The 24280-nt window shown below is 38.9% G+C and overlaps 4 protein-coding genes across 11 annotated transcripts in view; 3 read left to right on the forward strand and 1 right to left on the reverse strand.

Moving 5' to 3' along the window:
- Positions 1–670: 670 nt before the first annotated feature.
- LOC110182049 (uncharacterized) lies at positions 671–6009 on the forward strand. Of its 3 annotated transcripts, XM_086836493.1 has the most exons (6): positions 671–977; positions 1569–3109; positions 3175–3279; positions 3346–4825; positions 4935–5465; positions 5826–6009. In XM_086836493.1, the coding sequence occupies exons 2-6, from the start codon at positions 1809–1811 to the stop codon at positions 5850–5852; spliced, it is 3444 nt and encodes a 1147-aa protein (XP_086692619.1). In that variant the 5' UTR covers positions 671–977; positions 1569–1808; the 3' UTR covers positions 5853–6009. The 3 variants fall into 3 exon arrangements, with proteins under 3 accessions (XP_086692619.1, XP_086692618.1, XP_020805663.2); XM_086836492.1 differs by having other exon boundaries at positions 4935–6009; XM_020950004.2 differs by lacking the exon at positions 4935–5465 and having other exon boundaries at positions 3346–4198.
- Positions 6010–6143: 134 nt separating this feature from the next.
- Positions 6144–10259, forward strand: tgy (twiggy). Its single transcript, XM_020949857.2, has 5 exons — positions 6144–6430; positions 8109–8799; positions 9213–9321; positions 9576–9857; positions 9924–10259. Exons 2-5 carry the CDS (start codon positions 8264–8266, stop codon positions 10107–10109), a joined length of 1113 nt encoding a protein of 370 aa, XP_020805516.2. The 5' UTR covers positions 6144–6430; positions 8109–8263; the 3' UTR covers positions 10110–10259.
- A 10084-nt stretch (positions 10260–20343) lies between these two features.
- Obp18a (Odorant-binding protein 18a) lies at positions 20344–20925 on the forward strand. The gene is made up of 2 exons (XM_020949972.2): positions 20344–20404; positions 20465–20925. Exons 1-2 carry the CDS (start codon positions 20360–20362, stop codon positions 20783–20785), a joined length of 366 nt encoding a protein of 121 aa, XP_020805631.2. The 5' UTR covers positions 20344–20359; the 3' UTR covers positions 20786–20925.
- Positions 20926–21623: 698 nt separating this feature from the next.
- Positions 21624–24280, reverse strand: part of RhoGAP18B (Rho GTPase activating protein at 18B) — a 28120-nt gene continuing 25463 nt past the window's right edge. For all 6 annotated transcript variants that reach the window (XM_086836497.1, XM_020949653.2, XM_086836498.1 and 3 more), the window contains 3 exons: positions 23047–23074; positions 22480–22974; positions 21624–22396 (listed from right to left, as the gene is read on the reverse strand). In XM_086836497.1, the coding sequence (XP_086692623.1) occupies positions 22213–22396; positions 22480–22974; positions 23047–23074 (707 nt within the window). In that variant the 3' untranslated portion in view covers positions 21624–22212. The remainder of the gene's footprint in view (positions 22397–22479; positions 22975–23046; positions 23075–24280) is intronic.

The following is a 24280-nucleotide window of genomic DNA, read 5'->3' on the forward strand; positions in this document are numbered from 1 at the left end:
TCGAGGAGAGGGAAAGAAGTACAGTCAGACAGCGAGACAAATGGCGATGTGCCTTGGCGCGCTTTTGAAATCCAAAGACTAACAATATTACAAAACAAAAAAGAGAAATCTGCAGTTATACATTTGACTTTGGTTTATTTTTGTGATTTTTCACAGCCAACAATGGTTCTCAGATTTTTTATTGTGTCGCCGCGAAAGGTTTCGAAAAAGTGCCTCTCGGCAATGAAAAACTAAATGGAAACTGTTGATTGCCGGCTATATATGATATATGCACAGAGTGGACAACAGGGAGACAGATCAGGAATATATATTCGAATAAATGGATCGGTTCAAGAAGATTAAGAAATCTTTGTAAAAGTATATATAACTACTCGGTAAATATTATAACATAAGGTTATATAAATATTAATAATTAACTTATTGATTAAACATAAACTTAACTATTATAAATAAATTCATATTACCTCTGGCTTTAATTTGCTTATATTAATTATATACCTTAAAGGGATTTTATAAATATATTTTATACATTTTAAAGATATTATTTATTTAATTTATATTTTATATATATTTTATTTGCATTTTTTATTAACTTGAAAACTCAGCAAATTTTTGAGAAAGAATATTTTTTAAAGCACCGAAGCTTGTAGTTGGCGCCGTCCATATTTTCAATTGTTCCCATACTCAATTTTTATTTAAATTTTCCCAGCGAATGCTTAAATTTTCACTTTCAAGAAGAAGAACTCAAAGTTGTAATAACTATCGGCTACACACATGACAAATGGATCTCTTTTGGAATAAAGCTAAAAGAAACAATAACTCAACAAAGAAACATGGAAACTATCGATATATTGCCATCGTCGATATCTTGATGTAACCTACAATTTTTCTTTATTTTATTGTGAGAAGTCAACGAGTGAACATATAATTTAGGGAACCAAAAAAAAAAAGGAAATAAGACAAAACCTATTTTACTGGTAAGTGTTTATGCATTCTTCAGCATATTAAGATTATGAGTTACACTTACATTGCAACATCAGCAGTGCAGCTTTTTACGTTTTCCTTTTTGTGAGGTTATATATCATATATATAATAAAAATAGATCAGGGATATAGACCTGGAAGGGGCCTACATATATTTTAGTGAACCAACAAGAAAAAGAAAAATCTAATTAACTAATAAGTCTTTCTGCATTCTTTAGCAAATTGAGGTTATGAGTTAGACCTGCGCTCCGCTTATATATAATTTATAATAAAAATGGATCAGGGATATACAGCCTTTCAATAGGAATCAGTCCCAGCAGCGTCGGTGGGCATTTTGATTTTTGATTTCTAACTTTTTTGCATACATCAACGAGATGCACACAAGCCACATCACAAATACATGTATACATTCCATTTGCATATTTCCTACATGTGTAAGTATTTTTTGTTGTTCTAAAATATAATTTTATTAGCTTAAGTAACCCTTTAACACACACCCCTCCCTTACTCTTGACTCGTTTTGTATGCTAAACATTTTAATTGTAAACTGCATTTTTACATTTCTTCTTTTAATTGTTTACTCAGCGTAACGTTGAGCTACCGCCAGACCGCGGCCCAGAATATTTTTATATTCTTCTTCGAGATCGAGCTCCAGTTCAGGCCCCATCCGGGCTTTAGCTCGGTCTCCAGCTCGGGCTCTGATTCGGACAGAAATCCATCTACACGGTCACATACACCTTTGGAAATCCCGGATAATAGGTCCTTGATTCGCGTGAAAGACCCTTAACGATCCGTCTTGGGCTACATACCATCAACTTACCCAAGATGGGTTCATCTTGGTCGAAGGAGATACGGAAGCCCGAATCGTCGAATCGTGATCAACGATCCAGCTTGCGCTATAGACCATCAAGACAGTCACATTCCGAGTCCTCGCCTCGTATGAGGGGCCGTTATCGAGTCAGATTGGGCTACATATCATCACCACAGCCACAGCCACAGTTACAGGCCGAGCCCTTGAATCCTGGGAATGGCAGTTATCGAGTGAGCTGGGGCTACATATCATCACCACAGCCACTGGCACCGCCACTGGCTCAGCCACAGCTACAGCTACAGACCGAGTCCTCGATTAATTTGGGAAACAATCAACCTTCCACATCGGGATACATATCATCACCACAGCCACTGGCACAGCCACAGACCGAGTCCTCGATTAATTTGGGAAACAATCAACCTTCCACATCGGGCTGCAAACCATCTCCACAGCCAATACCTAATGGCTTTGATTCAGCCGTATCGTCTAAGAACAAGTCCTCGATTCTTGATCAACAGTCCCCCTTGGGCTCTATAACATCATCCGAGTCAAGTAGGGATATTAATCATTTGAAGGATTCACCAGAGAAGGAGTCCTCGATTCTCGTGAAAGACGATCAACAGTCCAGCTCAGGCTGCAAACCATCTCCACAGCCACAGCCTTATGCCAGTGATTCAAAGGAATCACCGGAGACTAAATCCTGGATCCTCGTGAAAGCCGATCAACCGTCCACCTTGGGCTACATACCACCTCCCGAGCCAAGTATGTATTTAAATCTTCCGGATGAATCTCTGGAGCCCAAGTCCGCTATTCGTTTGGGAGGCAATCAACAGTCCACCTTCTTTCCCCCGGCGGACTTCACCGTGTGCGCCAACTCAACCTTCATTATGGGTTCCACACTGATCGCCCAGCTGCGTAGGGTTTTGGATTGTCCGGTGGAACCTGCGAAGACCGAGTTCTCGATTCGTTTGGAGGGTAACCAACAGCCCACATCGGGTCACATACCATCTCCAGTGACAAAGCGTTCGAAGGAATCTCTGGAGACCGAGTTACCGGTTCGTTTGGGAGACAATCAACCATCCACATCGGGCAACAAACCTTCGAAGTCGCATATGCCTTTGAATAGTTCGAGGGAATCATCCGTAACTGAGTCCACGAGTAGTGTGGAAGACGCTCAACAGTCCACCTTGGGCTCCATCTCACGCTCCATTTCGAGCTCCAGCTTGGGCTCCCTACAGTCTCCTCAGCAGAGTTTCAGGCAGCCTCGAAAGCGAAGTTCCATACAGACTCCAGAGCTGAATGTTGAATTAGAACGGTATGAGAAAAAATATGTTATTCCAACTATTTTTATTTATATTCCAATTTAATTTCTTCAAACAGGTCGTTGGCTAGGTCAAGGGCTTTGAAACAAATTGGAATGTTAGTGAATGAAATCACATTACAGGCAGAGAAACGGAAAAGGGAGACCGAAGCGGCCACTGCTGCGTAAGTGTCTGCACATTCGCTATTAAAACAACTGGTTTTCTCTTAACGATTTGGTGCACATTTCAGGGACAATGAGGCAAATCTCCTTCAGATGCAGCAGGTAGAACCTCCTCAGCAGCCTGCAAAGAGGAAGCATTCAAATACTGAACAGGATGTGTCTCTGCAGCAGCAACATCAGCTTCTCCTGCAGCAACATCGAACTCTGCAGCAGGAACATCAGCAGCTTCAGGACATGCACAAGCAACATCAGCTTCTCCTGCAGCAACATCGAACTCTGCAGCAGGAATATCAGCAGCTTCAGGACCTGCACAAGAAACATCAGCTTCTGCTGCAGCAACATCAAACAATGCAGCAGGAATATCAGCAGCTTCAGGACCTGCACAAGCAACATCAGCTTCTGCTGCAGCAACATCAAACAATGCAGGAGGAACATCAAACAATGCAGGAGGAACATCTGCTTCTGCAGGAGCATCATCAAATTTTGGAGCAAGAAAATCACTCGCTTCAACAGCAGCTAGGTTGCAAAGCTGCAAAGAGGAAGCAGATGGAAGCACCTTCTGAAGAGCCTCCATCTAAGAAGCAGAAGAAGAAGAAGAAGAAGAAGGAGCTTCAGGTACAGGAGTTACCGGAACAGGAGTTACAGGAACAGAAGATGCATGAACAGGAAATGCAGGAAGAGGAGATGCAGGAACAGGAAATGCAGGAACAGGAAATGCAGGAACAGGAGATGGAGGAACAGGAGATGCAGGAAGAGGAGATGCAGGAACAGGAGATGCAGGAAGAGGAGCTGCATGAAGAGGAGCTGCAGGAACAGGAGATGCAAGAAGAGGAGATGCAGGAACAGGAGATGCAGGAAGAGGAGCTGCAGGAACAGGAGATGCAGGAACAGGAGCTCCAGGAACTGGACCTACTGGAACAGGTACAGGAGCTCGAGGAACAGAAGATTCAGGAACAGGAGATTGAAGAACAGAAGATTCAGAAACAGGGGGATCAGGAACAGGAGGTTCAGGAACTGGAGACTCAGAGACAGGAGATTCAAGAACAAGAGTTTCAGAGACAGGAGATTCAAGAAAAGGAGATTCAAGAACAGGGGGTTCAGGAACAGGAGATTGAGAAACAGGAGATTCAGGAACAGGGGGGTCAGGAACAAGAGGTTCAGGAACTGGAGATTCAAGAACAGGGGGTTCAGGAACAGGAAGTTCAGGAACAGGAGATTCAGAAACAGGAGATTCAGGAACAGGAGCTACAAAAACTGGAGCTCCAGGAACTGAAGCTTCAGGAACAGGAGCTACCGGAACAGGAGCTACCGAAACTAGAGCTTCAGGAACAGGAGCTACCGGAACAGAAGCTTCAGGAACAGGAGCTTCAGGTAGATGAGCCCCAGGAACAGAAGCTGAAGGTTTCGATTAAGCAGGAGCAGCCATCTGAGGATCTTGAGAATATACCTCAGCAGAATGTGCAGCAAAATATTCCGTCCTGGTATATACCACTCACTGAACAGCAAACTAATTCGATCAATTTATTATTGCATGGGGACCCGGAACAGGTGAGTTATATGGGGGACATCTTTATGGGGCTTAGGAGGCACAGAACTCCTTGAATGCTTCTAGTGCCTCTTTTCCTGACTCGTTATCCCTCTGCTCTTTTATTTTCAGATGATCGCATCGAGGTTCAACTTAAAGATTTTACGCCGCGATTTCGTGACTTTATTTCCTGGCTCTTGGATGAATGACACAATAATCAATTTCTACTTTAATTTTTTTATTGAAAGATCTGAGAAACGTGTCGGAGAGCTGCCCAGCGTGTATGTCTTTAGTACATTTTTCATGAAACGCCTCCAGCTCAGTGGCTATAGCGGAGTGAAGCGATGGACACGTAAAGTGGATATATTTAGCAAGGACATTCTGCTTATTCCATTTCTTTACGAGGAGCAGACATGGTGCCTAATTCTCGTTGACATGCAACAAAAGATCATTCGCTATTTTGATTCGCTGGGAAGAACCGATCCGAACCCAGTGATGGGTGCATTGCAAATGTATCTAATGGCCGAGTCTCAGGATAAGCTCAAGAAGGACTTTGATATAAGTACCATGGATATTGGAATGCAGATTGAGTTGCCAAGGCAGACAAATGAATATGATTCTGGCGTCTTCTGTTGCACATTCGCTGAGTTTATAACACGCAAGGCAAAGATCGATTTTAATCAGAATTACATGATTTACTTTCGTAACAAGATGGCCATCGAGATCGTCAAGGGGGAACTATTCCTGTAAAATGATACATTTACACTAATCACCATAACACTGATTACATACACATTTATTAACTTTATATTGGTAAACTTAACACAGATCACCTTAACACTAAAAACGTTAACACTGATAACCTTAACACTGATACACCTATACACATCACCTTAACACAGATCATCTTTACATAGATTCTTTATACTAATAACCTTAACACGATAACCTTAATTAACACAGATTACCTTTACATGGAACACCTTTACATTGACAACCTTTTCGCTGTTTACCTTTACACAGATTGATTTCACTCAAGAACCACATTGAACAATTTGAAAATGATGCTCCAGCAGAAATAGATCCAGGATAGCTGTCGCTCAAGCCCGACTTTAATACATACATGGACTTGCACAGGAGATCTTCGTATACCGTCCACTACAACAATTACAAATTATAAACATTAAAACATAAAAAAACTATCAAATTATCATAGATTTATCATTTCTTTGAGATAAATTGCTAGCATTCTTTTCTCTTTAAGCTCTCTAAGCTGTGTTTTTCCTGTTAAATCAAGCAAAAAGTCCACTATCTTTTACAAATCTTTGACTTAGCTAAGGAATTAATCCAGATTCGGATTGGTTTACAAAATTTAAGTATGTTCAAAAAACAAAATAAGAACTAATTAGGTCGTTGAGATCCTCGCCTGTCCAGAGCTCTGCAAAGATTTTAGTGAATATTCATTAAAAAACTGACAAACTTTTGGAAAGAAGGATGCACGTCATCATCGTCGGTCATCTCACGGGCCAGAATTTGTGAATAGCCACGAAGTTCCTCTTCGGTTTTCTCCGGAGCCCTGATGTTCTGCTTGCGCTTTCTCTGATTCTTATTAAGGAGTACTTGCAGGGGTAAGTATCATTCCTAGGAGTAAGGAGTACTTCCAGGACTTCCTCAGAGTCGAAGCTGAAAAGGATCAAGGATCAGTTCCTTTCTGGTCTCCAAAATTTCTTGGTTATAAATTGGCAAAATGCACTATGTTACTCTTTACATTACCTCTAGGTTTTATTACTCCGCCGAAAGAGAGAGAGAGGTGTATGTAGGATTGGTAGGGATAATACCCTAAGTAAACAATCCTGTGACCCCATGTGGGTCACGTCATCGAAAGGTCAAAGGCATTTATCAAAAACCCCGCCTGCCTCTTCCATTTGCATTTCCACTGCCACATTGTTGGACTGCCGGACGGACTCCTGGCCTGTTTGCTTTGGCCAAAACTAATTTTGACAGGGGAATAAAGGAGTGAAAAAGCCAAAAGCAGGCAGGCAGCCACCGCCGCCACTGCTTTTATTGGAAAAATGTTGTATTTGTATTTGCTTTTGGAGAGTGGGCGTTAGTGGAAAATCGCAGCGGGTCACGCCCACAATGCCAAATAGTTTTCATTCTTAGCCGTTGGCTGCATTTTATTTTATTAATGGGAATTTGTTTTCCAAAAGAAGGGGCGGGGGTGGAGGCGGTGGAGAAGGATGCGTCCAGGATGCCGCCTCGTCGCCTATTATGGCAGCCCATTTGTTTGCACGCGAGCATCCGAGTGCCGCGGATCCTGCGGGGGCAAGGATGTGTCCACAGGGCGTATGCGCTATATAATTTTTCTAGCGCTCTTGGCGGTCTCCCTACAATTCCTTCATTCCTGCTCCTGGTCCTGGTCCTGCTCCTGCTGCTTCATGTCCAGCAACGACCACATGTCGCTCATGATTAATTGAAAGATTCTCTCAACTTCAACTGTTTTCGGGTTTTGCGTTTGTGCTTTCCTCCCTTTACTTTCCTTTTATTATTTCCATATATATATATGTATATGTATATATCCTTTTTTTGCATTTTTTATTTATCCTAGAAGCTTGTTGCTGTTGTGTTTGCTTTGTCCCAAGTGTTTTGATTAATGAACGGAGCCCTGGTGGGGGGAGCGAGATTTAAATAAATTTCTTGGAATATCAAATGCTATTTACCATCGTGTTGAGCGTCGTAAACAATTAGTTTGTGTGGCTTAAATAAGCTTTTTTCGTTCAATTTTTATGAATTTATCTTTTTAATAAAAAAAATGTTGCAACTAAATAAAGTTTATTTTCAAATACAGTCAGCTGTCCTGGTTGCAGTGTTTGCAAACTTACAGGAAACAGTGTTGTTTATTAGGACTTTTAAGGCTGTTTACATTGATTATAAAAAAGTAAAATAAAACAAAAAAAAAAATATATATATATATATATATGTAATATATTTATTTTCATTGTTTTTAAAAACATTGGACTCAATTTTCCCCTTTAAAAGCTCTTTTAACTTCAGAAATTATTTAAGAAGTAACATAATTCGTATGATTTTTGAAACAGTGGAAAATGGAACGGAACCTCAATAAGCATATTCTCACCAATGCATATGTATATAGTCCCATGTAGAGTGAATCTTCCGAAGTTGGAATCTCTTTCCTAGACTCTTTGTCTTCCTTCCCCCTTACTTTCTAAGTATTTCTCCACCTATCTCTACTTCTCACCACTTCTCATTAATTCTCCCCACTTCTCTTCCTCTCTCTCTTATTAGGCTAATGGAGCTGATGTTCCGGAACCCGACGACTATCAGTTTTTGGCCGTCAGCTTGTCTTATCAGAAGCAGAAGAGGCCTGCTGCCAGCGTCTTCGATAAGGGCTTCCGTATGGCGCACTTCACAACGACAATTCTTTGGGAATCAGTGGTAGAATGGACGGGGAATACGTAGCAGTGGAGCAACCGGCGGCAGCTTATCCGGGCTATGGTTCCAGCGGCACCGTCACCGTTGCCGTCGGCAGACATCAGCGTTCCAAGGGACAGCGTCTGCCCGCTGGGCACTTGGTACTCTTGGCCTTGCTACTGGGCACCCTGGTGATCGTCCTCTATGCCTATTGGGATGTGATGATGCTAACGGCAGGTGCCTCACCAATGGAAAGACACCACGATGCCAGTGCCAATAAAACTCTGGCGGAGAAGCTGCATCGAGAAGTGCGAATCCTGTGCTGGGTGCTAACCACACCCAAGTACCACAAAACCAGGGCAGCCCATGTCCTGCGAACCTGGGGTAGGCGTTGCAATAAGATATTATTCATGACCTCGGAGGCGGATGATGAGCTGCCCACCATGGTGCTAACCAAGCCGGATCGATATGAGGTGCTGTGGGGCAAGACCAAGGAGGCCTTCACTCGGCTCTATGAAGAGATGCGTGACGAGGCTGATTGGTTTATGAAGGCCGATGACGACACGTAGGTACTTCTCGGTAGTTACTACCAAAAAATCGGTCTATATTTAATCGTTGTACATTGATGTATTGCCACATTTTCATTTATCGGAAAGATAATGAATGGAATCCCTTTCAGCTCATAGCTTCTCTTGGAATTTAAGATTATAATGACCATATAATCTATAGTGTTTCATATATAAGATACATTTAAATGAGAAACTACATATGTGTATAATGAGTCTTGCCACCTCCACATATCACAACTATTTTCTTATCATTTTTCTGCTACATGTACCAAACATAAATAGTAACTTTACTTGAAACTAATTAAAGTTCAATGAGGTTATCTTACTTGTTAATTATATATAATACAATTTATAATTAAGGGCTCTAGAATATTTTATTATACTAATTACACACTCTTGTTTTTATTAGCTTTGTTTTTTTGGAAAATCTACGATATATGCTGTATCCCTACTCACCCAATACATCCATTTATTTTGGATTTAATTACAAGATGATTGGCACGCATCCAAAGAACTCGGTAAGTTGAAGCATAGATAATACAATTAATAGATATAACTTCAGAGGACTTTTTTTACTCGAATTTAGGCTCTCTTTAATTTATTTCATTAATTTAAACTTTTCTCAAAGAAGCCAAAGAGAGATCACTTGGCTCTATATAGAATATAATAATAATAATTATATAAAATATAATAAACTAATACTAACTCCCATCTAATTTATAAATAATATAACTAGAAAACAATAACTATAGTAATACTTCTTCTTTGACAGTCCTACATGTCTGGAGGAAGTGGCTATGTCCTGAGTCGCGAGGCCTTGAGAACCTTTGCCGAGGGTCTGAATGATACCACCAAGTGCCGCCAGGAGGATGACCATGCCGAGGACGTGGAGATGGGGAAATGTCTGTTCAATCTGGACGTAAAGGCTGGTGACTCACGGGATGATCAGCTGAGGAATCGCTTCTATCCCACTGCACCCTTTGGTGCCCTGCTCTCGGGCAATGTGGGCATGGATTTTTGGCTCTACAAATACGCTTACTATAATGCCCGAACGGTGAGTGAGTCCTTTTGATCATAAAGCTACCTAATCAAGCAAATTCCCATACATTTTTTTGTGCAGTGCATGGACTGCCTGTCGGAGTACCCGGTGGCCTTCCACTACGTGAATAGTCAGCAGATGTACGTGTACGAGTACTTCAACTATCAGTTCCAGTTATCTGGCAGGCAGCAGGTGGCGGAACGGCTGCCTGAGAAGATTCGGGAGCAGGATCTGGTCATTCCCGAGAGTGACAATTCAGTGTCCTAGAAGGGGAGCTTTCTTCTCCTGCCCCCCACGAAACACAACAATCTCTACTTTACTATATATAAATGTATTTTTTTTTTTTGTGTATACTTATTGTATATTTAATATATTATGGTTATAAGGCGAACGTGCCAGGACCACAGTGTTGTGAAATTAGCTCTTCTTTCATGTTATTTTCAGCTTTTTTATATCCTTGCAGCATATCACTTTAGTCAGAACCCTGTAAAAATGTGAAGGAGTAATTTCTGACCCTATACATCATACATATATATTCTTAATCAGCATAATAAGCCAAGTCTTTGTATTTGTATTTGTATTTATTTGTTTTAAGATTTTATAAAACTATTCATCACACGCTTTTTTTCTGCTAAAACCCCCTTTCTTTGCTTCACAAAAATTGTCAGCACTGGAGGACTACCATATGGTGTCCTATTGGGAGTCCTTCTTGTCCACGTCCACGTCCCTGTCATGTATTTATTATTGAGCAGCTGTGCCACAGACACAATGGGTTGTATACCTCCCATAAGACCCAAAGGAGTGGCACGGCACCCTTAACTCATTTTAGGGGAAATGCAAACTAACTTGTAAAAATACTGCTTGCGGAATTTATCTATCTGCTTGTAAAGGACTCAAGGTAGACAGTAGAAAAGGTATCGTATCGAATACGAGCTAACTAACCTAACCCAAACTACGAACTAAGAAACATTATAAATGTAAATCAAGTTGATCGTCGTTACAGGAGAGAGCCCGCCAAACATTTGAATTTGTTCGTTAAAGTGGCATCTTTGGCATTTCCAAATATCGGTCACCGGGAGAGAGTGCCGCCCTCTGGATCTCACCATGTTCCGCTTCCTGGTGATTTTACGGTCCACCAGTACTCCCCCACCACTCCCGCACCCACACAGCACGCCAGATCTCCCCACGGAGAGACAGGGAGAGCTTGGGTTACCATGGTAACGCTTTCGCTAACGGAGTCTGCCCTCAGTTACTGTGTTGGATTTCTTCCAGAGCTCGCAAATAACTGTCGACCGATTTTTTTCTTACGCTCTCGTTGCGAGCACAACCGAAAAAGTTCATACTCTCTCGCTCTCGCTCTAAGCAAGAGACTCTTGTTGTATTCTTTTAGGTTTTCTGTTGAACGTTTTTCGTTGAGATCTTTGTGTGTCGCTCTTTCAATGAGCATTGCCTAAAGAGCGAAACGAGAAACGCTCGCACAATGAGAGTCAGCAAAAGACCGATTGACCGAAAAACTCAACGCAAACGGTCTTTGCATTTACTCACACACACTCAATTTACGATCGCAATACAGACGCTTAACGACTTGCTTGCCTATGCGTGTGAGTGTATACCAATACATATGCAAAAGACTTTTTGCTTCACTGAACACGACAAAACGGTCTTGGAACAACCAGAACAAAACAGAATTAAAAAAAACGGTTTCGCGAGCGAGCTCATTTAAGCACCCTTATTTCGGTTGCTCTCTGAGTTTTTTCGTAAAGTGTCAGGAAAAGACACTTATTTGCAGACAACGAGAAACGGTCGACAGTTATTTGCGAGCTCTGATTTCTTCATAACTGTCGCAGAAAAAGTTGAGTGTGCAAGGAAATGCAGGTGTGCGGATTAAATTATAACTTTGCCGGCTGAAAACTGATCGTAAATTGAATTTAAGTGAAACAATAAGTGTAACAACAAGTAAAACAATAGCAGCTAGTGAAATTAGCTCTTATTTGCAATTTCAGTGGCTCTGTGTGGGCGCTTGCCACTTACCGTTACTATTACGGCAGTTTCACCAAGAACAAGAATAACTACAAATCAAAAAAAATGTGTAAATCGCTTTTTTAGCCCTACAATGGTTTCTTAAAAAGTAATACCTAATAACGGCGTGCAAGGTTTTTGTGATTGTTATTGAACCCAAAGCCGTGCTTCGTTTTTAAGCCAAATTACAAGCTAGCATCTGCGAGTGAAAAAACACAATTGCTGTAAATCAAAGCAAAGTAACTGTGCATTTTGGCAGCCATCTTTTCGTAGCCAACTAAAGTGCAAATAATAATCAAACGAACTAAGCGAGTAGCACACATCTTAGTGGTAGATTAGCACGAGTGATAAATTAATACAAAAATACACAGCCCAAGTCCGCCATTAAAATTTTGCAGCAGTAGAAAAAACGAAGAGAGAAAGTGAGAGCAGGAGTGAGAGAGCGCGCCCTTTAGCTTGCATTATCGATGTGGGCGAAGCGCTGAGCGAACGAAAGAGGGTAAATGCAAAGACAAAAAAGTGCGGTAAACGGCAAAACAGCGGAAAGAAATGTTCGTCGGCCATGAGTATAAACGGATTCGGATCGGAGTTGTATTGAAGTGCGAATCGTAATTAAAAGTCGGAAACTCTACGCGCGGGCTTGCTGCTTAAAGAGTTCCAGCAAAAAAAAAAAAAAACAAAACTGGTGAGTGAAGAACATCCATATTTTCTTTCTTTTTTCTTGTCCCCATTTTTAAACTTTGATTTGTAAAAAAAAGTCATTAAAAATGTCAATAAATATAGATTTGAAGAACGCAACTATTTGAAGCTTATGATAAAGTTCCGATTCGTTCCTATTTATTTTTAGCTTTTATAAAACTATTCATCGCACACTTTTCCCGCTATAGGCGCTTTTGTTTCCTTCACAAAAATTAAATTAATACAAAGTGCTAAAATGTAATAAATATTGCAAATAAAATACACACAGCCCAAGTCCGCCATTAAAATGTTGCAGCAGTAGAAAAAACGAAGAGGAGAGAGTGAGAGCGGGAGCGAGAGAGCGCGCCCTTTAGCTTGCATTATCGATGTGGGCGAAGCGCTGAGCGAACGAAAAAGGGTAAATGCAAAGACAAAAAAATGCGGTAAACGGGAAAACAGCCGAAAAAAGTGTTCGTCGGCCGTGAGTAAAAACGGATTCGGATCGGAGTTGGATCGAAGTGCGAATCGCAATTAAAAGTCGGAAAATATTCGCTGCTTAAGGAGTTCCAGCAAAAGAACAAACCGGGTGAGTGAAGATCATCCATATTTTCTTTCTTTTTTCTTGTCCTCCATTTTCGTTATGCTAAAATTTGAATTTTACTACCTGAAATTAGCAATGAAAAATACTAGGAACAGGTTAAAACATTGCTATGATGTAGTCATAAAATTAGAACAAAAATAAAAAAAATAATTAAATAAACAATAAAGAAAAGCTACCTCAGGGTACCTTATAAAAAGTATAAAAGTATGTTTCTGCTTAATTTCCTGTTTGTTTTTATGGCCGATATATACATAATATAGTCATCCGATCTTGTCCTTTTAGACTAATATACTATTCAGAATATAAATTAGATTTTTAACTTAAAAACTGGGGAAATCGATGCTAAGCAGGAATATATGTATATGTATACTTTATACGATCAGAAATGACTCCACTACTTTTTAAACTTCTAAACTAAAAATATAATTATATTATTATTATTTGTTATTATTTATTTATTACTTTATTATTCCTTTATTATTTATTAGTTACTCGATTTTATTATATTTTTAACTATTTAATTTAGCCCAATTAGAAAAACAAGATGCAAGCTAGCAATTCAAATTGAATCGCGCCCAATTCAAAATTGGCAGCCTCTTATAAGTGGCCACCTGTCATTTGACGATATTGCCGTATCCGCTCTCTTCCCAACAAGAAATTCACCAAAATATCGCCGCCGGCTTAGCATTCTCTCCCGACGGCAATTGGAAATCAGTTCTTATACACCGCTCGGACGCAACGGAAGGAAAAAACAGACTCGGAAAAAAACCGAAAACGAACATGGCGCCACGCAAGGAGATCGCGAAAAAATGTTTAACGCGGAAAACCTACGGCGGAAAAACAGCGGCAGTCGCGGAAAGTGTGGGAAACCATCGAGAATCGGCAGTGAAAACTATTAGAGTGAATCAAGTGAGGGGGAAAGACTTGGAGCACCCCCGGAGCACTCCCAAAACTTAGGCCGGGCCGCTGTCGCGTTTTTTTCGGTAATTTGTAAACCATACTTAGCCAAGATCAGTGCGCGTTACTCTGGCTACTCAATTACTCAATTACTCAATTACGACTTAAATCGCCGTTGCAGTCAAGCTGAAGCAACAACGAATGTACAGGGGTGAGTGAGACAACTTTATTTTCATTTTTCGGTTATCCTCGATTTTCTTTATTTCGCGCGCGAATTTTCGCTCGCGCCGTTGGCATCAGTGTTGGCAGGCTAGGACCACCCGCATTAGCTAGTTCTGTGCAACAGTTAGCTAAAAAAGGCTAAATATAAGCAATAAGTGCTGAAAAAAGCTATAATCGAGAACACAAGTAGTATAATAATTATCTATATTTATTTTATATTATATATAATAATATATGTCAGATGAATATTAATATAAAATAGATAGCTATAAGTTAGCTTGAAATATCAACAGCTTTTCCATATTCAAGTGTGTCAGATGTGGCTAAGCCGGCAACACTAGTTGGGATATGCAGGGGCACCAATGTAAAAAAGTGAGCGAGACAACTGTATTCTCATTTTTCTGTTATCCTCGATTTTCTTTAAATTCGCGCGCGAATTTTCGCTCGCGCCGTTGGGATCAGTGTTGGCTGGTTAGGACCACCCGCATTAGCTAGTTCTGTGCAACAGTTAGCTAAAAAAGGCTAAATATAGGCAATAAGTGCTGAAAAAAGCTAAAATCGAGAACACAAGCAGTATAATAATTATGTATATTTATTTTATATTATATATAATAATATATGTCAGATGAATATTAATATAAAATAGATAGCTATAAGTTAGCTGGAAATTTCAACAGCTTTTCCATATTCAAGTGTGTCAGATGTGGCTAAGCCGGCAACACTAGTTGGGATATGCAGGGGCACCAATGTAAAAAAGTGAGCGAGACAACTGTATTCTCATTTTTCTGTTATCCTCGATTTTCTTTAAATTCGCGCGCGAAATTTCGCTCGCGCCGTTGGGATCAGTGTTGGCTGGTTAGGACCACCCGCATAAGCTAGATTCTGCTCAAAAATTAGCTAAACGGCTAAATAGATAAAATAAGTGCTGAAAACTTTAAATTATCGAGAACATACGTAGTATATTATAATATTATATTATAGTTATATAAAATAATATAATATTATTATATTATATATATAAAAATTATTATATTATATATAATAATAATATAAATATTATAATGTATTATATTTTTTTATTTAATATATAATAAAATGTGCTAGATAGCTGGAAATTTCATTAGCTTTTCCATTTTCAAGTGTGCCAGATATAGCTAAGCCGGCAACACTGGCAGGGATTTGCAGCGTTAGTGATGTTATCCTCGGTTTTCTTTGCCTTCGCGCGCGAACCTCCCCTCCCCTTGTCGTATTGAATATTTGAATTCGCCGACCAATTCGCCGTGGAGATCTGCGGCAAATCCAATGTAAATGATTGAGTGAAACGAAACTATTTCTCTGACTTTGCGCGGCCATATTTCTTCTTGTCCTTGCCGTTATACTGTGTTTGCTCTCGCCCTGAAAAGTGGAACTTAAGAGCGAGAGAGGCAGATTACGATCCACTGCTGTTCAGTGTTGGTTCTTAACTTTGATATTTGACAAAGCTGCTGCCTTTGTTTACCTTTTCTTTCCTAGGAAATTTTGTTGATTATTTAATACATTTTTTATGAAACTATTTTACTTTCAGCCTTATTTTTTTATATAGTATTTATTATTTTTATATATATTGAAATTTATAATTGAACTATCTTAAATGATTTTAAAATAATAATTAAAATAATTATTATTTCTTATCACATATTTAATACAATTATTATATATCTTCCTTTATTATCTATTTTTCCTTTACTTAATTTAGGACATTTAAAATATGATATTTATGTTATTATTCTTATCCACAAACAGCCCATAACATTTCCCTTGTCCATTTCCTCTAGCACATCGCATATAAAAGCTGCTTTGCTTTACTGCAGTAGCTTAGGATATTATTACCAGCCGGAAATTTCAACAGCTTTTCCATATTCAAGTATGTCAGATGTATCTAAGCAGACAACACTAGTTGGGGTCTGTTATCCTCTTTTTTTTTTGCCCTCGCGCGCCAAATTTTCGCTCTCCTTCTTTTCTCCATGAATTTTTGAATTCACCGACCAATTCGCAGTGGAGATCTGCGGCAAATCCAATGTAAATGATTGAGTGAAACGAAACTATTTCTCTGACTTTGCGCGGCCATATTTCTTCTCGTGCTTTCCGTTATACTGTGTTTGCTCTCGCCCTGAAAAGTGGAACTTAAGAGCGAGAGAGGCAGATTACGATCCACTGTTGTTCAGTGTTGGTTCTTAACTTTGATATTTGACAAAGCTGCTGCCTTTGTTTACCTTTTCTTTCCTAGGAAATTTTGTTGATTATTTAATACATATTTTATGAAACTATTTTACTTTCAGCCTTATTTTTTTATATAGTATTTATTATTTTTATATATATTGAAATTTATAATTGAACTATCTTAAATGATTTTAAAATAATAATTAAAATAATTATTATTTCTTATCACATATTTAATACAATTATTATATATCTTCCTTTATTATCTATTTTTCCTTTACTTAATTTAGGACATTTAAAATATGATATTTATGTTATTATTCTTATCCACAAACAGCCCATAACATTTCCCTTGTCCATTTCCTCTAGCACATCGCATATAAAAGCTGCTTTGCTTTACTGCAGTAGCTTAGGATATTATTACCAGCCATCAAAGGTCTTTAGAGCTCATCAAAACACTCATTATCGATAACAAGTACTCAAACAGATCGATTACAACCCACTCACTCAGTAAGAAAAATATATGGTCAGCTGCAGAAAAGTATTCGGTTACTCGATATATATTATTTGTCTATGTGTGTTCTAGTCGAGTTTTTCCAAAAAGCTTATTACGGATATTGATTACGTTAATATACTAGTAAGTTCTTAGCATGCTTACGCTCAACGAGAGTGCCTTTTGCTGTGCATTATCCTGGCATCCAGATATCCCATTACATATTGCACTTAATTGTTGTGAGCTCCATGCTTACATTTATTTGGCCCAAAACAATAGGGAAAGTATAGTAAACTAGTACTAATACTAACAGCGGAATTTAATTTCGAGATCGTCCTTAATGCATCATCTTTTGGCTGATCCTTGGAGACATTTGTCAGCTGGTTGCCTTGGCTTTTAATTAAATATTTTGCCAGGATTTCGCGGCACTAGAATGTACTAGATGCAGAGGTGGCTTACAGATGTCAGAGTGAGACTGTGACAGGACATAGACATAGTTGTCTTTTTCTGCGTATATCCTTGAGGAGGGCGGAACAAAAGTTGTCACTCGGGTGTCAAGCCAAGGAAGATAAATAAATAAGCTGTGTGTGGGGGCCAGGGCCAAGTTAAGCAAGTTGTGTTGTTATCCTGCTCCAGCTCCTTCAGTTTATACTTATATTTATGTTTTCGTTGATGCTGTGTTTGCTATTGTCCTGCCATCCTGATGCCGTTGTTGCTGTTGTCACGCGAGCCGGTCGCGCATTTTCAATAATAATCTCTTGTCCTGGGCATAAATGTCGCATTAAAATGTCACGCACTCGTGGCTTAATCACGCCAAAGGATAACGGCATGCCCACAGTCGCCTCAAGGACACTCAGAGAAATGAAGGGATAATGGGGACTAAGGTTTAAAATAGGAAAATTCTACTAAATCTAAATTTTTCACCAGAAATCAAAGATTCTAAACATGATTTTATATATATTTTATATATTTTTTTGTATCTATATTTTATATACTTTAACTTGGCATATTCTTGCACTTTTATTCATTACTTAATATTCAAAATATATATATTAAATAATTAAGTATCAGCCCTTAAATTTCCCTTGTAAAATAAGCCAACTTTTGGGATATTTTTCAAGTGCATTACCGCGTTACAGGACATGCAGGACACGATGGGACAGGCAAGGATTCAGCTCTGACAACAGCACTTGAATAGTCATACCCGCCTGCCGTTGTTATATCTGCGATTTGGACCAAGGGCTAAGGACTAAGGACTCTGGGTATCCGCAGGATACCGGGAATAGGGCGGTCCTGGTTCATAGGCATTACTTGTTTGCGGTTTTTATTATATCATGCTCATGTCAAACGGGCTCAGCATTGTCACATCCTTAGCCGCTTCTCCTAGTCCTGGTCTTCTTGCCCCCTGACGATGACGATGATGATGACGATGATGCTCTGCCAGCTCAGCGTCCTGTCATGCCGGCTCTTAGTCAGCCAGTCTCCTAGTTCCCCCCAATACCCAATCCCCAATCCCCATCTAAGTCCTGCGGCTCGCTCTTGTCCTTCATCTTCAAGCTGCCAGTTATTACACATTGCCAGCGTCTTAATGTCGGGATTGCCTGACGAAGGCTCTGGAGTGTTTCGCCCTAATTCGCCAACAGGTGGGTCCTTGGCAAGGGGCTAACGCTGCTACTGTTGCTACTGCCAAAGCAAAAAGGCCCACCCAAAACGAAATGAAATGTCCCTACTGTAGTGCAGCGGCAGCAATCGCTATACCCTTAAACATGGTTAGGTTTAGAAGCTAACTCATGAGGCTTAATAGACTCTCTTGTCTTTTAAATATTGTATATTTAAAAATATGTTCCAATAGATGTCTACTGAAAAAACTAATCTACTTTCTCTGTGAAACTATTTATAAAAGTTAGAGACTCCATTTTAAAATATGCTTTAAAATTATCCTACTTCAGGAATAGTCTTCTCTCCCTGTAAAACTATTTATAAAACTCAAAGAATATTTTTTCAGAAGCTGCTCAGACCTCTCAAAGGATAGTATAAGCAGCTAGATGCATAACGTTCATACATTTTACCAGAAAGCGGTTGACTTCAGAGCATTTTCTACCTCTCAATCCCTCACTATTTCTGGTTCTTTAATAAAATTTCAAGATAAAATTTATATGGTGCTATGAATTTTACATCTTATACTATGTTTAAGCCCTTTTTCTATACTTTTCAAGAGCATTTAAGCTTCGTTTTTGAAACAAACAAATTAGACTGTGAGTTCGCCTGCAATTGGCAGCCTAGGATTCTCAGCACTGTGCAACATTTTATAAGTTAAGGCACGTTCCAGTGGTTAGGTCCACTCAAAATCCTCTCCAGCGATGCAGCACCCCCTTTATAGAGTATATGTGTGTGTGCGGTCAAAGGGCAACTGCAGTCGACGATTGCCGCAATGAAAACGCAAAGTTTATTTGCTGAGCTGGACTGAAAAACGCCGGCAACCTCAAAAACGACAGAGTCAGAAGCAAAATTGGTATAAGGATCGGCATTATCAGAGTATATATATATATATATATAAAGCTTAGGTTGCCACCCTTTTTTGGGTTAAAATCAGAAATTGAATTATGAGCCAAGAAAGGACACTTTCTCGGTGCGGGCTAATTCGATTAGACAGTTAGAAATGTTGATTCAATTTGCATTGTCAATTAAATCGCTATCCTGTCCTGGTCTGGCTCTCTCTGTCCGTCGTAATTGCATTAGCAGGATATTTGCTTGTCATCAACATATTTTGCCCACAAATTTTCGGTTGACTTCAGCATTTTGCGCAACGCCCCCATTTTCCCCATAATCTCCAGTAACGCTTTCTTGATGATTGGCCAGCAAAAAGTTTCTGCGGCAGGCGCCGCATCGTGTACTGTGTCCTGTGTCCTGTGTGTCCTGTATCCTTTTGCACTCGACTGGAGTCCAAGTCGAGTCGAGTCGAGTTGATGAAAGGCCAAGTCAAATGGCCACTGATTGCATTGACATCCTTTTGGGCCTGGCTAAAATGTATTTTGGGGCGGCTTCGGGAAAACTTTACGTATGATTTGCTGGCTAAATTGAAAATTTGCCCAAGCATCCTGTGGGCAGGACTTGGCTTCATTATAACACACATCCCCCCGCCTTCGATGGCATTCGGCTTGCATTTCAATTATGCGCAAATTGCAGCTCTTTGAAAGTTTGAATTATTATGTAAAGTCCATCTTCTTACTTAGGCTGCTTCCTGTGCCAAAGTTTATCAAGTTTTAGTTTCCATAAATAAATTAATAAACGAAGCTTAAAAAAATAATACCCTGACTACTTTTAGGCTGAATTTGTATTGAATAGTTAGCTTGTATAAATAGGAAACATTTCCGTGCTTCAGTTTCAGTTTGAAAATAGTTGTGCACCATGAAGGTTGGATTCGCTTTACCATCACTCTCTATTCTGGCCTTGGTGATGGTTTATTTCTTTACAATTTCCATACCATTTAACCCTAGTTAACCCTATATTTAGTTAACCTTTACCTTGGCCCAAGAAGATTGCCTCAAGTTGCATAATGTCACCAGATCGCAGGTAGGCGCTGTGCCCCTCCACAAACCCGTCGAAGATGTTCCCATGAATATCAAATGCTATAGTCGCTGTATAATCCATGATTATTTCGGCAGTGATGGCAAAATCGATTTGAAACTTGTAGGAAAGAAAGCCAATGCACAAGAGCAACGAATTTTGGGCGAGTGTAAGAAGCAGAATGATGACATCACTGATGTAGACAATTGTGATTATGCCTATGTAATGTTACGCTGCTTGTTTATTGCAAAAGAGAACGAGTCATGAGGGCTATTAATTAAATAAATACAATATATATGCAATATATTATATATGCTATTTATTATAATTGCTATATATTACTGAATAAATGTAAAGAGCAAACACACAATGGCTGAAATAAATTAGTCAGTTGCTTACAGTTTTAATTCTGATTTTGCTTCATAAACTTGGGCAACACGGAATAGTAAGGTTGTTGTATTTTATTGTGATATCCAGTGATAGTTTCTATTATAATTATAATATCATTATTATTTATATTATATCAGCTTTTCATATTATATAATTATATCAATAAGTTCTGCCATAAAATCCATTTGTGGCAAACATACTTCACTTTAATTTGCCAAATTATACCCTTTTACGGTATTATAATTTTAGTCAGAAGCTTGAAAATAAGTGAAGGAATCATTTCCGACCCTATAAATCATATATATTCTTGATCAGCATCGAAATCCCAGTCGATCTAGATCATCTTTAGCAGAAAAAAAATTTACCAATTTTTTTAAAATTTTATAAGGGGTTACATCGTTAAAATTTTCAAAAATTCAACAAAAATTTGAATTAAAAAATATTTTAAGTTGAGTATGTAGATTTATTAACCTAACAAAAACTAACATAGGACAGCTTTCCAAATTAAAATTAATGCTTTTTTTGGCTGAGTTATGAGTTTTTAAACATTGATTTGTTGAACATATTTTCATATAAAAATATTAATAAATTTCCATTCAAAGAATGCAAATATACCTCTTTTTTTATAGAACAGGAATTTATTGTTGTCTTCTATTACTCTCGATAAAATATACATTAAAGATTTAATTTCTTGTTAAATAACAACACCTGTATGTGTTCTGTACTGCACTTTATTTGTAATATATATTTCATAGGGTTAATTAATAGTTATAAATACATATTTTATTCATGTTTTGCAATATGCCAAACAGGGCTTCCCGAATCGCAGCGAATATCACATCTCATATACGATGTTGTACAAAAAAAACAGGATAATTATAATTATTATGATGAATATTCCGTCATGTTATATGGAGGTTAACTGCAGGCAGTGCTCACTGTACCACCACGCAGTCCTTATATCCGAGTTTCCTTGTCTTCTGTTTTTTAGCTTTTGTTTTTTTTTTTTAGTATTAACTTAGGCTACTGTCTTTTTGGTAAGTATTTGCTGGATGACGATGGAACGCTTCCAATGAATAAATAAAATAGTAAAAACATTAAAATTAACAAAAGACGAAAAAAAAAAACAAAAAAATATATATATATATCAACTAAAATTAAATGAAAAATAATGTTTTGTGTGTGAGTGTGATGTTCCATGAAGTCTTGAGGCACTTAAAACGAGTCTGGTTTTGATATTGTTGTGATGTAATGTGGAGTGGGCGTGGCAGCAGGAGAAGAACACCTGTTTATCAGGCATCCTTTTAACACACAAGACGCTCATTGTCAGCATGGAAAATGCGGTCATAATTCTCAATCAGCACCTTTGCCAGCATATTCATGCGCCCAATATCCAAATGAATCTGATTGGCACTCAGCAAACATGGGCCCCAAACAATGGCCAAATTAGTGGACGGCATGCGGTTCGAGGCACTGGCAGCAGCCACTCTGTAACACAAAACGAAAACCCATTCATTAATAGGGGATCTTCTATCTAATATGTACATATATCTATTAGGTAAAGATCGTACCTGGTCAGGTGGTTGATAAGGAAGCGCAGTGTAGAGCGATTTGGCTCTGGCATATCATCAAAGGCCAAACTCATACGCTCAATGGCTGCATCATCAGCCAAAGTTTTGCCCAAACGCTCGTATGCCTCCTGAGTAATCAGCGGTTCGGTTAACTCCCGGAAGAACTGCTTATGCAGGCTGGTCAGTGTATGAATATCATCCGTTTGAAGCCAACGTGGATCATACAAATGGGTCAATTTGCGGCGTAACTCATCCACCAGAACCTTGTTGCCAGAGGCCCGATAAAGGCCATCTTGTTCGATACACTCCGGTTGCTCTATATAGGCACAAACATCAACCACAAAGCGTGGCACATTCGGATGATCGGTCATATTTAACTCCAGGGTATTAAGAGGGGCAGCAAACAAGGGATACTTTTGCTGTTCATCCAAATACAGGCTATTCACCTGACCACGGCGACCACGGGATTTTTTCTCGCTCTTTGGCGAGCGATTGCTAGAAAGGGGAAAACAAGGTTTAATAAATTATAAACATATATGTACATAAAGGGTGATTAAAATTACTTACATGCGAAATACATTGCTATTGACGGCAACTGAAGGGGTTTAGGATTTCCATTAACAAAACAAACATGAAAAGAGAGAAATTTATAGAAATTATTAAGGAATTTAAGCACGGTATTTAGATATCGGGAATATATATCTCGTACATTCCGATAAACGCCTATCAAAGCGGGACATGCAAACTGTATTTTTCGACATTCCCCAGAGGAGAATTAAGAGTTCGTGCCACTCCCGGCTGCCTGTCAAGTGCGTATGAAAACAAATTATTAGCAGGAATGTCAGTCAGTCAATAAGCCACTCAGTCAATCTCATTCGCATTCCACGCCTTACAAAGATCCAATGATTCACTTACTCATCCACTCATTTGCATTAACCAAATTAAGATGGCAAGGCAAATTTTATATAGAAAGAGAGACTAGAAAAATCCCAGCAAAAGTGAAACCAGCTTGGAGATTCATTAACAACAAATATAAAATCCCAGAGAGTGAGTGAGAGAGATACTTCTAGCATTTGATTTTGCATTCCCATTCATGTGTACAAAAGCTCAATCAGTCATTCGATCATTCGATCAACTCGATCGCTGTGTGGGCTGCAACGACCTTAAAAGGCCAACACCTCAAATGTGGTTTGTTTTGTGCACTTGAAGAAACAATTCCTAAGGAGTATATAAACCAACATTAACCCACATTAAAACCTATAGGTTCTAGCTTACTCTCTGGCATTTAAGATTCTTGTTTGTATTCCCAATTATTAACAAACTAATATTGAATAAATTAGTTAATTTTTTCAAGTGTTCTTTGCATTTCTACTTGGCCATTGAAGGCTTCACAGAGCCATCGCTTTCTGTGCAGACAGTCGGGCGCCCTCCTTTAACCGGTTTCTTGGATATTTACTTGGGAGGAAAGTCATCTTGCAGAAGAGACTGAAGCCAATTTAAGACGATGACTAAAGGCCGCTAAGCGGACTAAGATCTGGATTGGAATATATTTGAACCGGAAGAAGATACACACACAAATAGTTTTTGATATGATTCAAGGCTTTAATTAATGCTTCAAAGAAAACAAAGACTATGCTTGCAGCTGTTGTATATAAATTTTAGAATCAATTAATATGTAAGATATACATATATATAAATCAGGCAATTGGTTTACATTTACCTTAAATAAAGACTTAAATTTCCTTTGCTTATATAGCTCTCTTGTTTAAGCAACCAAAGAAATGAAACTGAAATCCAAACA

This window comes from Drosophila serrata, unplaced genomic scaffold (genome assembly GCF_035046125.1).
Source record: "Drosophila serrata isolate PLE 108 unplaced genomic scaffold, ASM3504612v1 contig_276, whole genome shotgun sequence".
In the NCBI taxonomy this organism is placed as follows: domain Eukaryota; kingdom Metazoa; phylum Arthropoda; class Insecta; order Diptera; family Drosophilidae; genus Drosophila; species Drosophila serrata.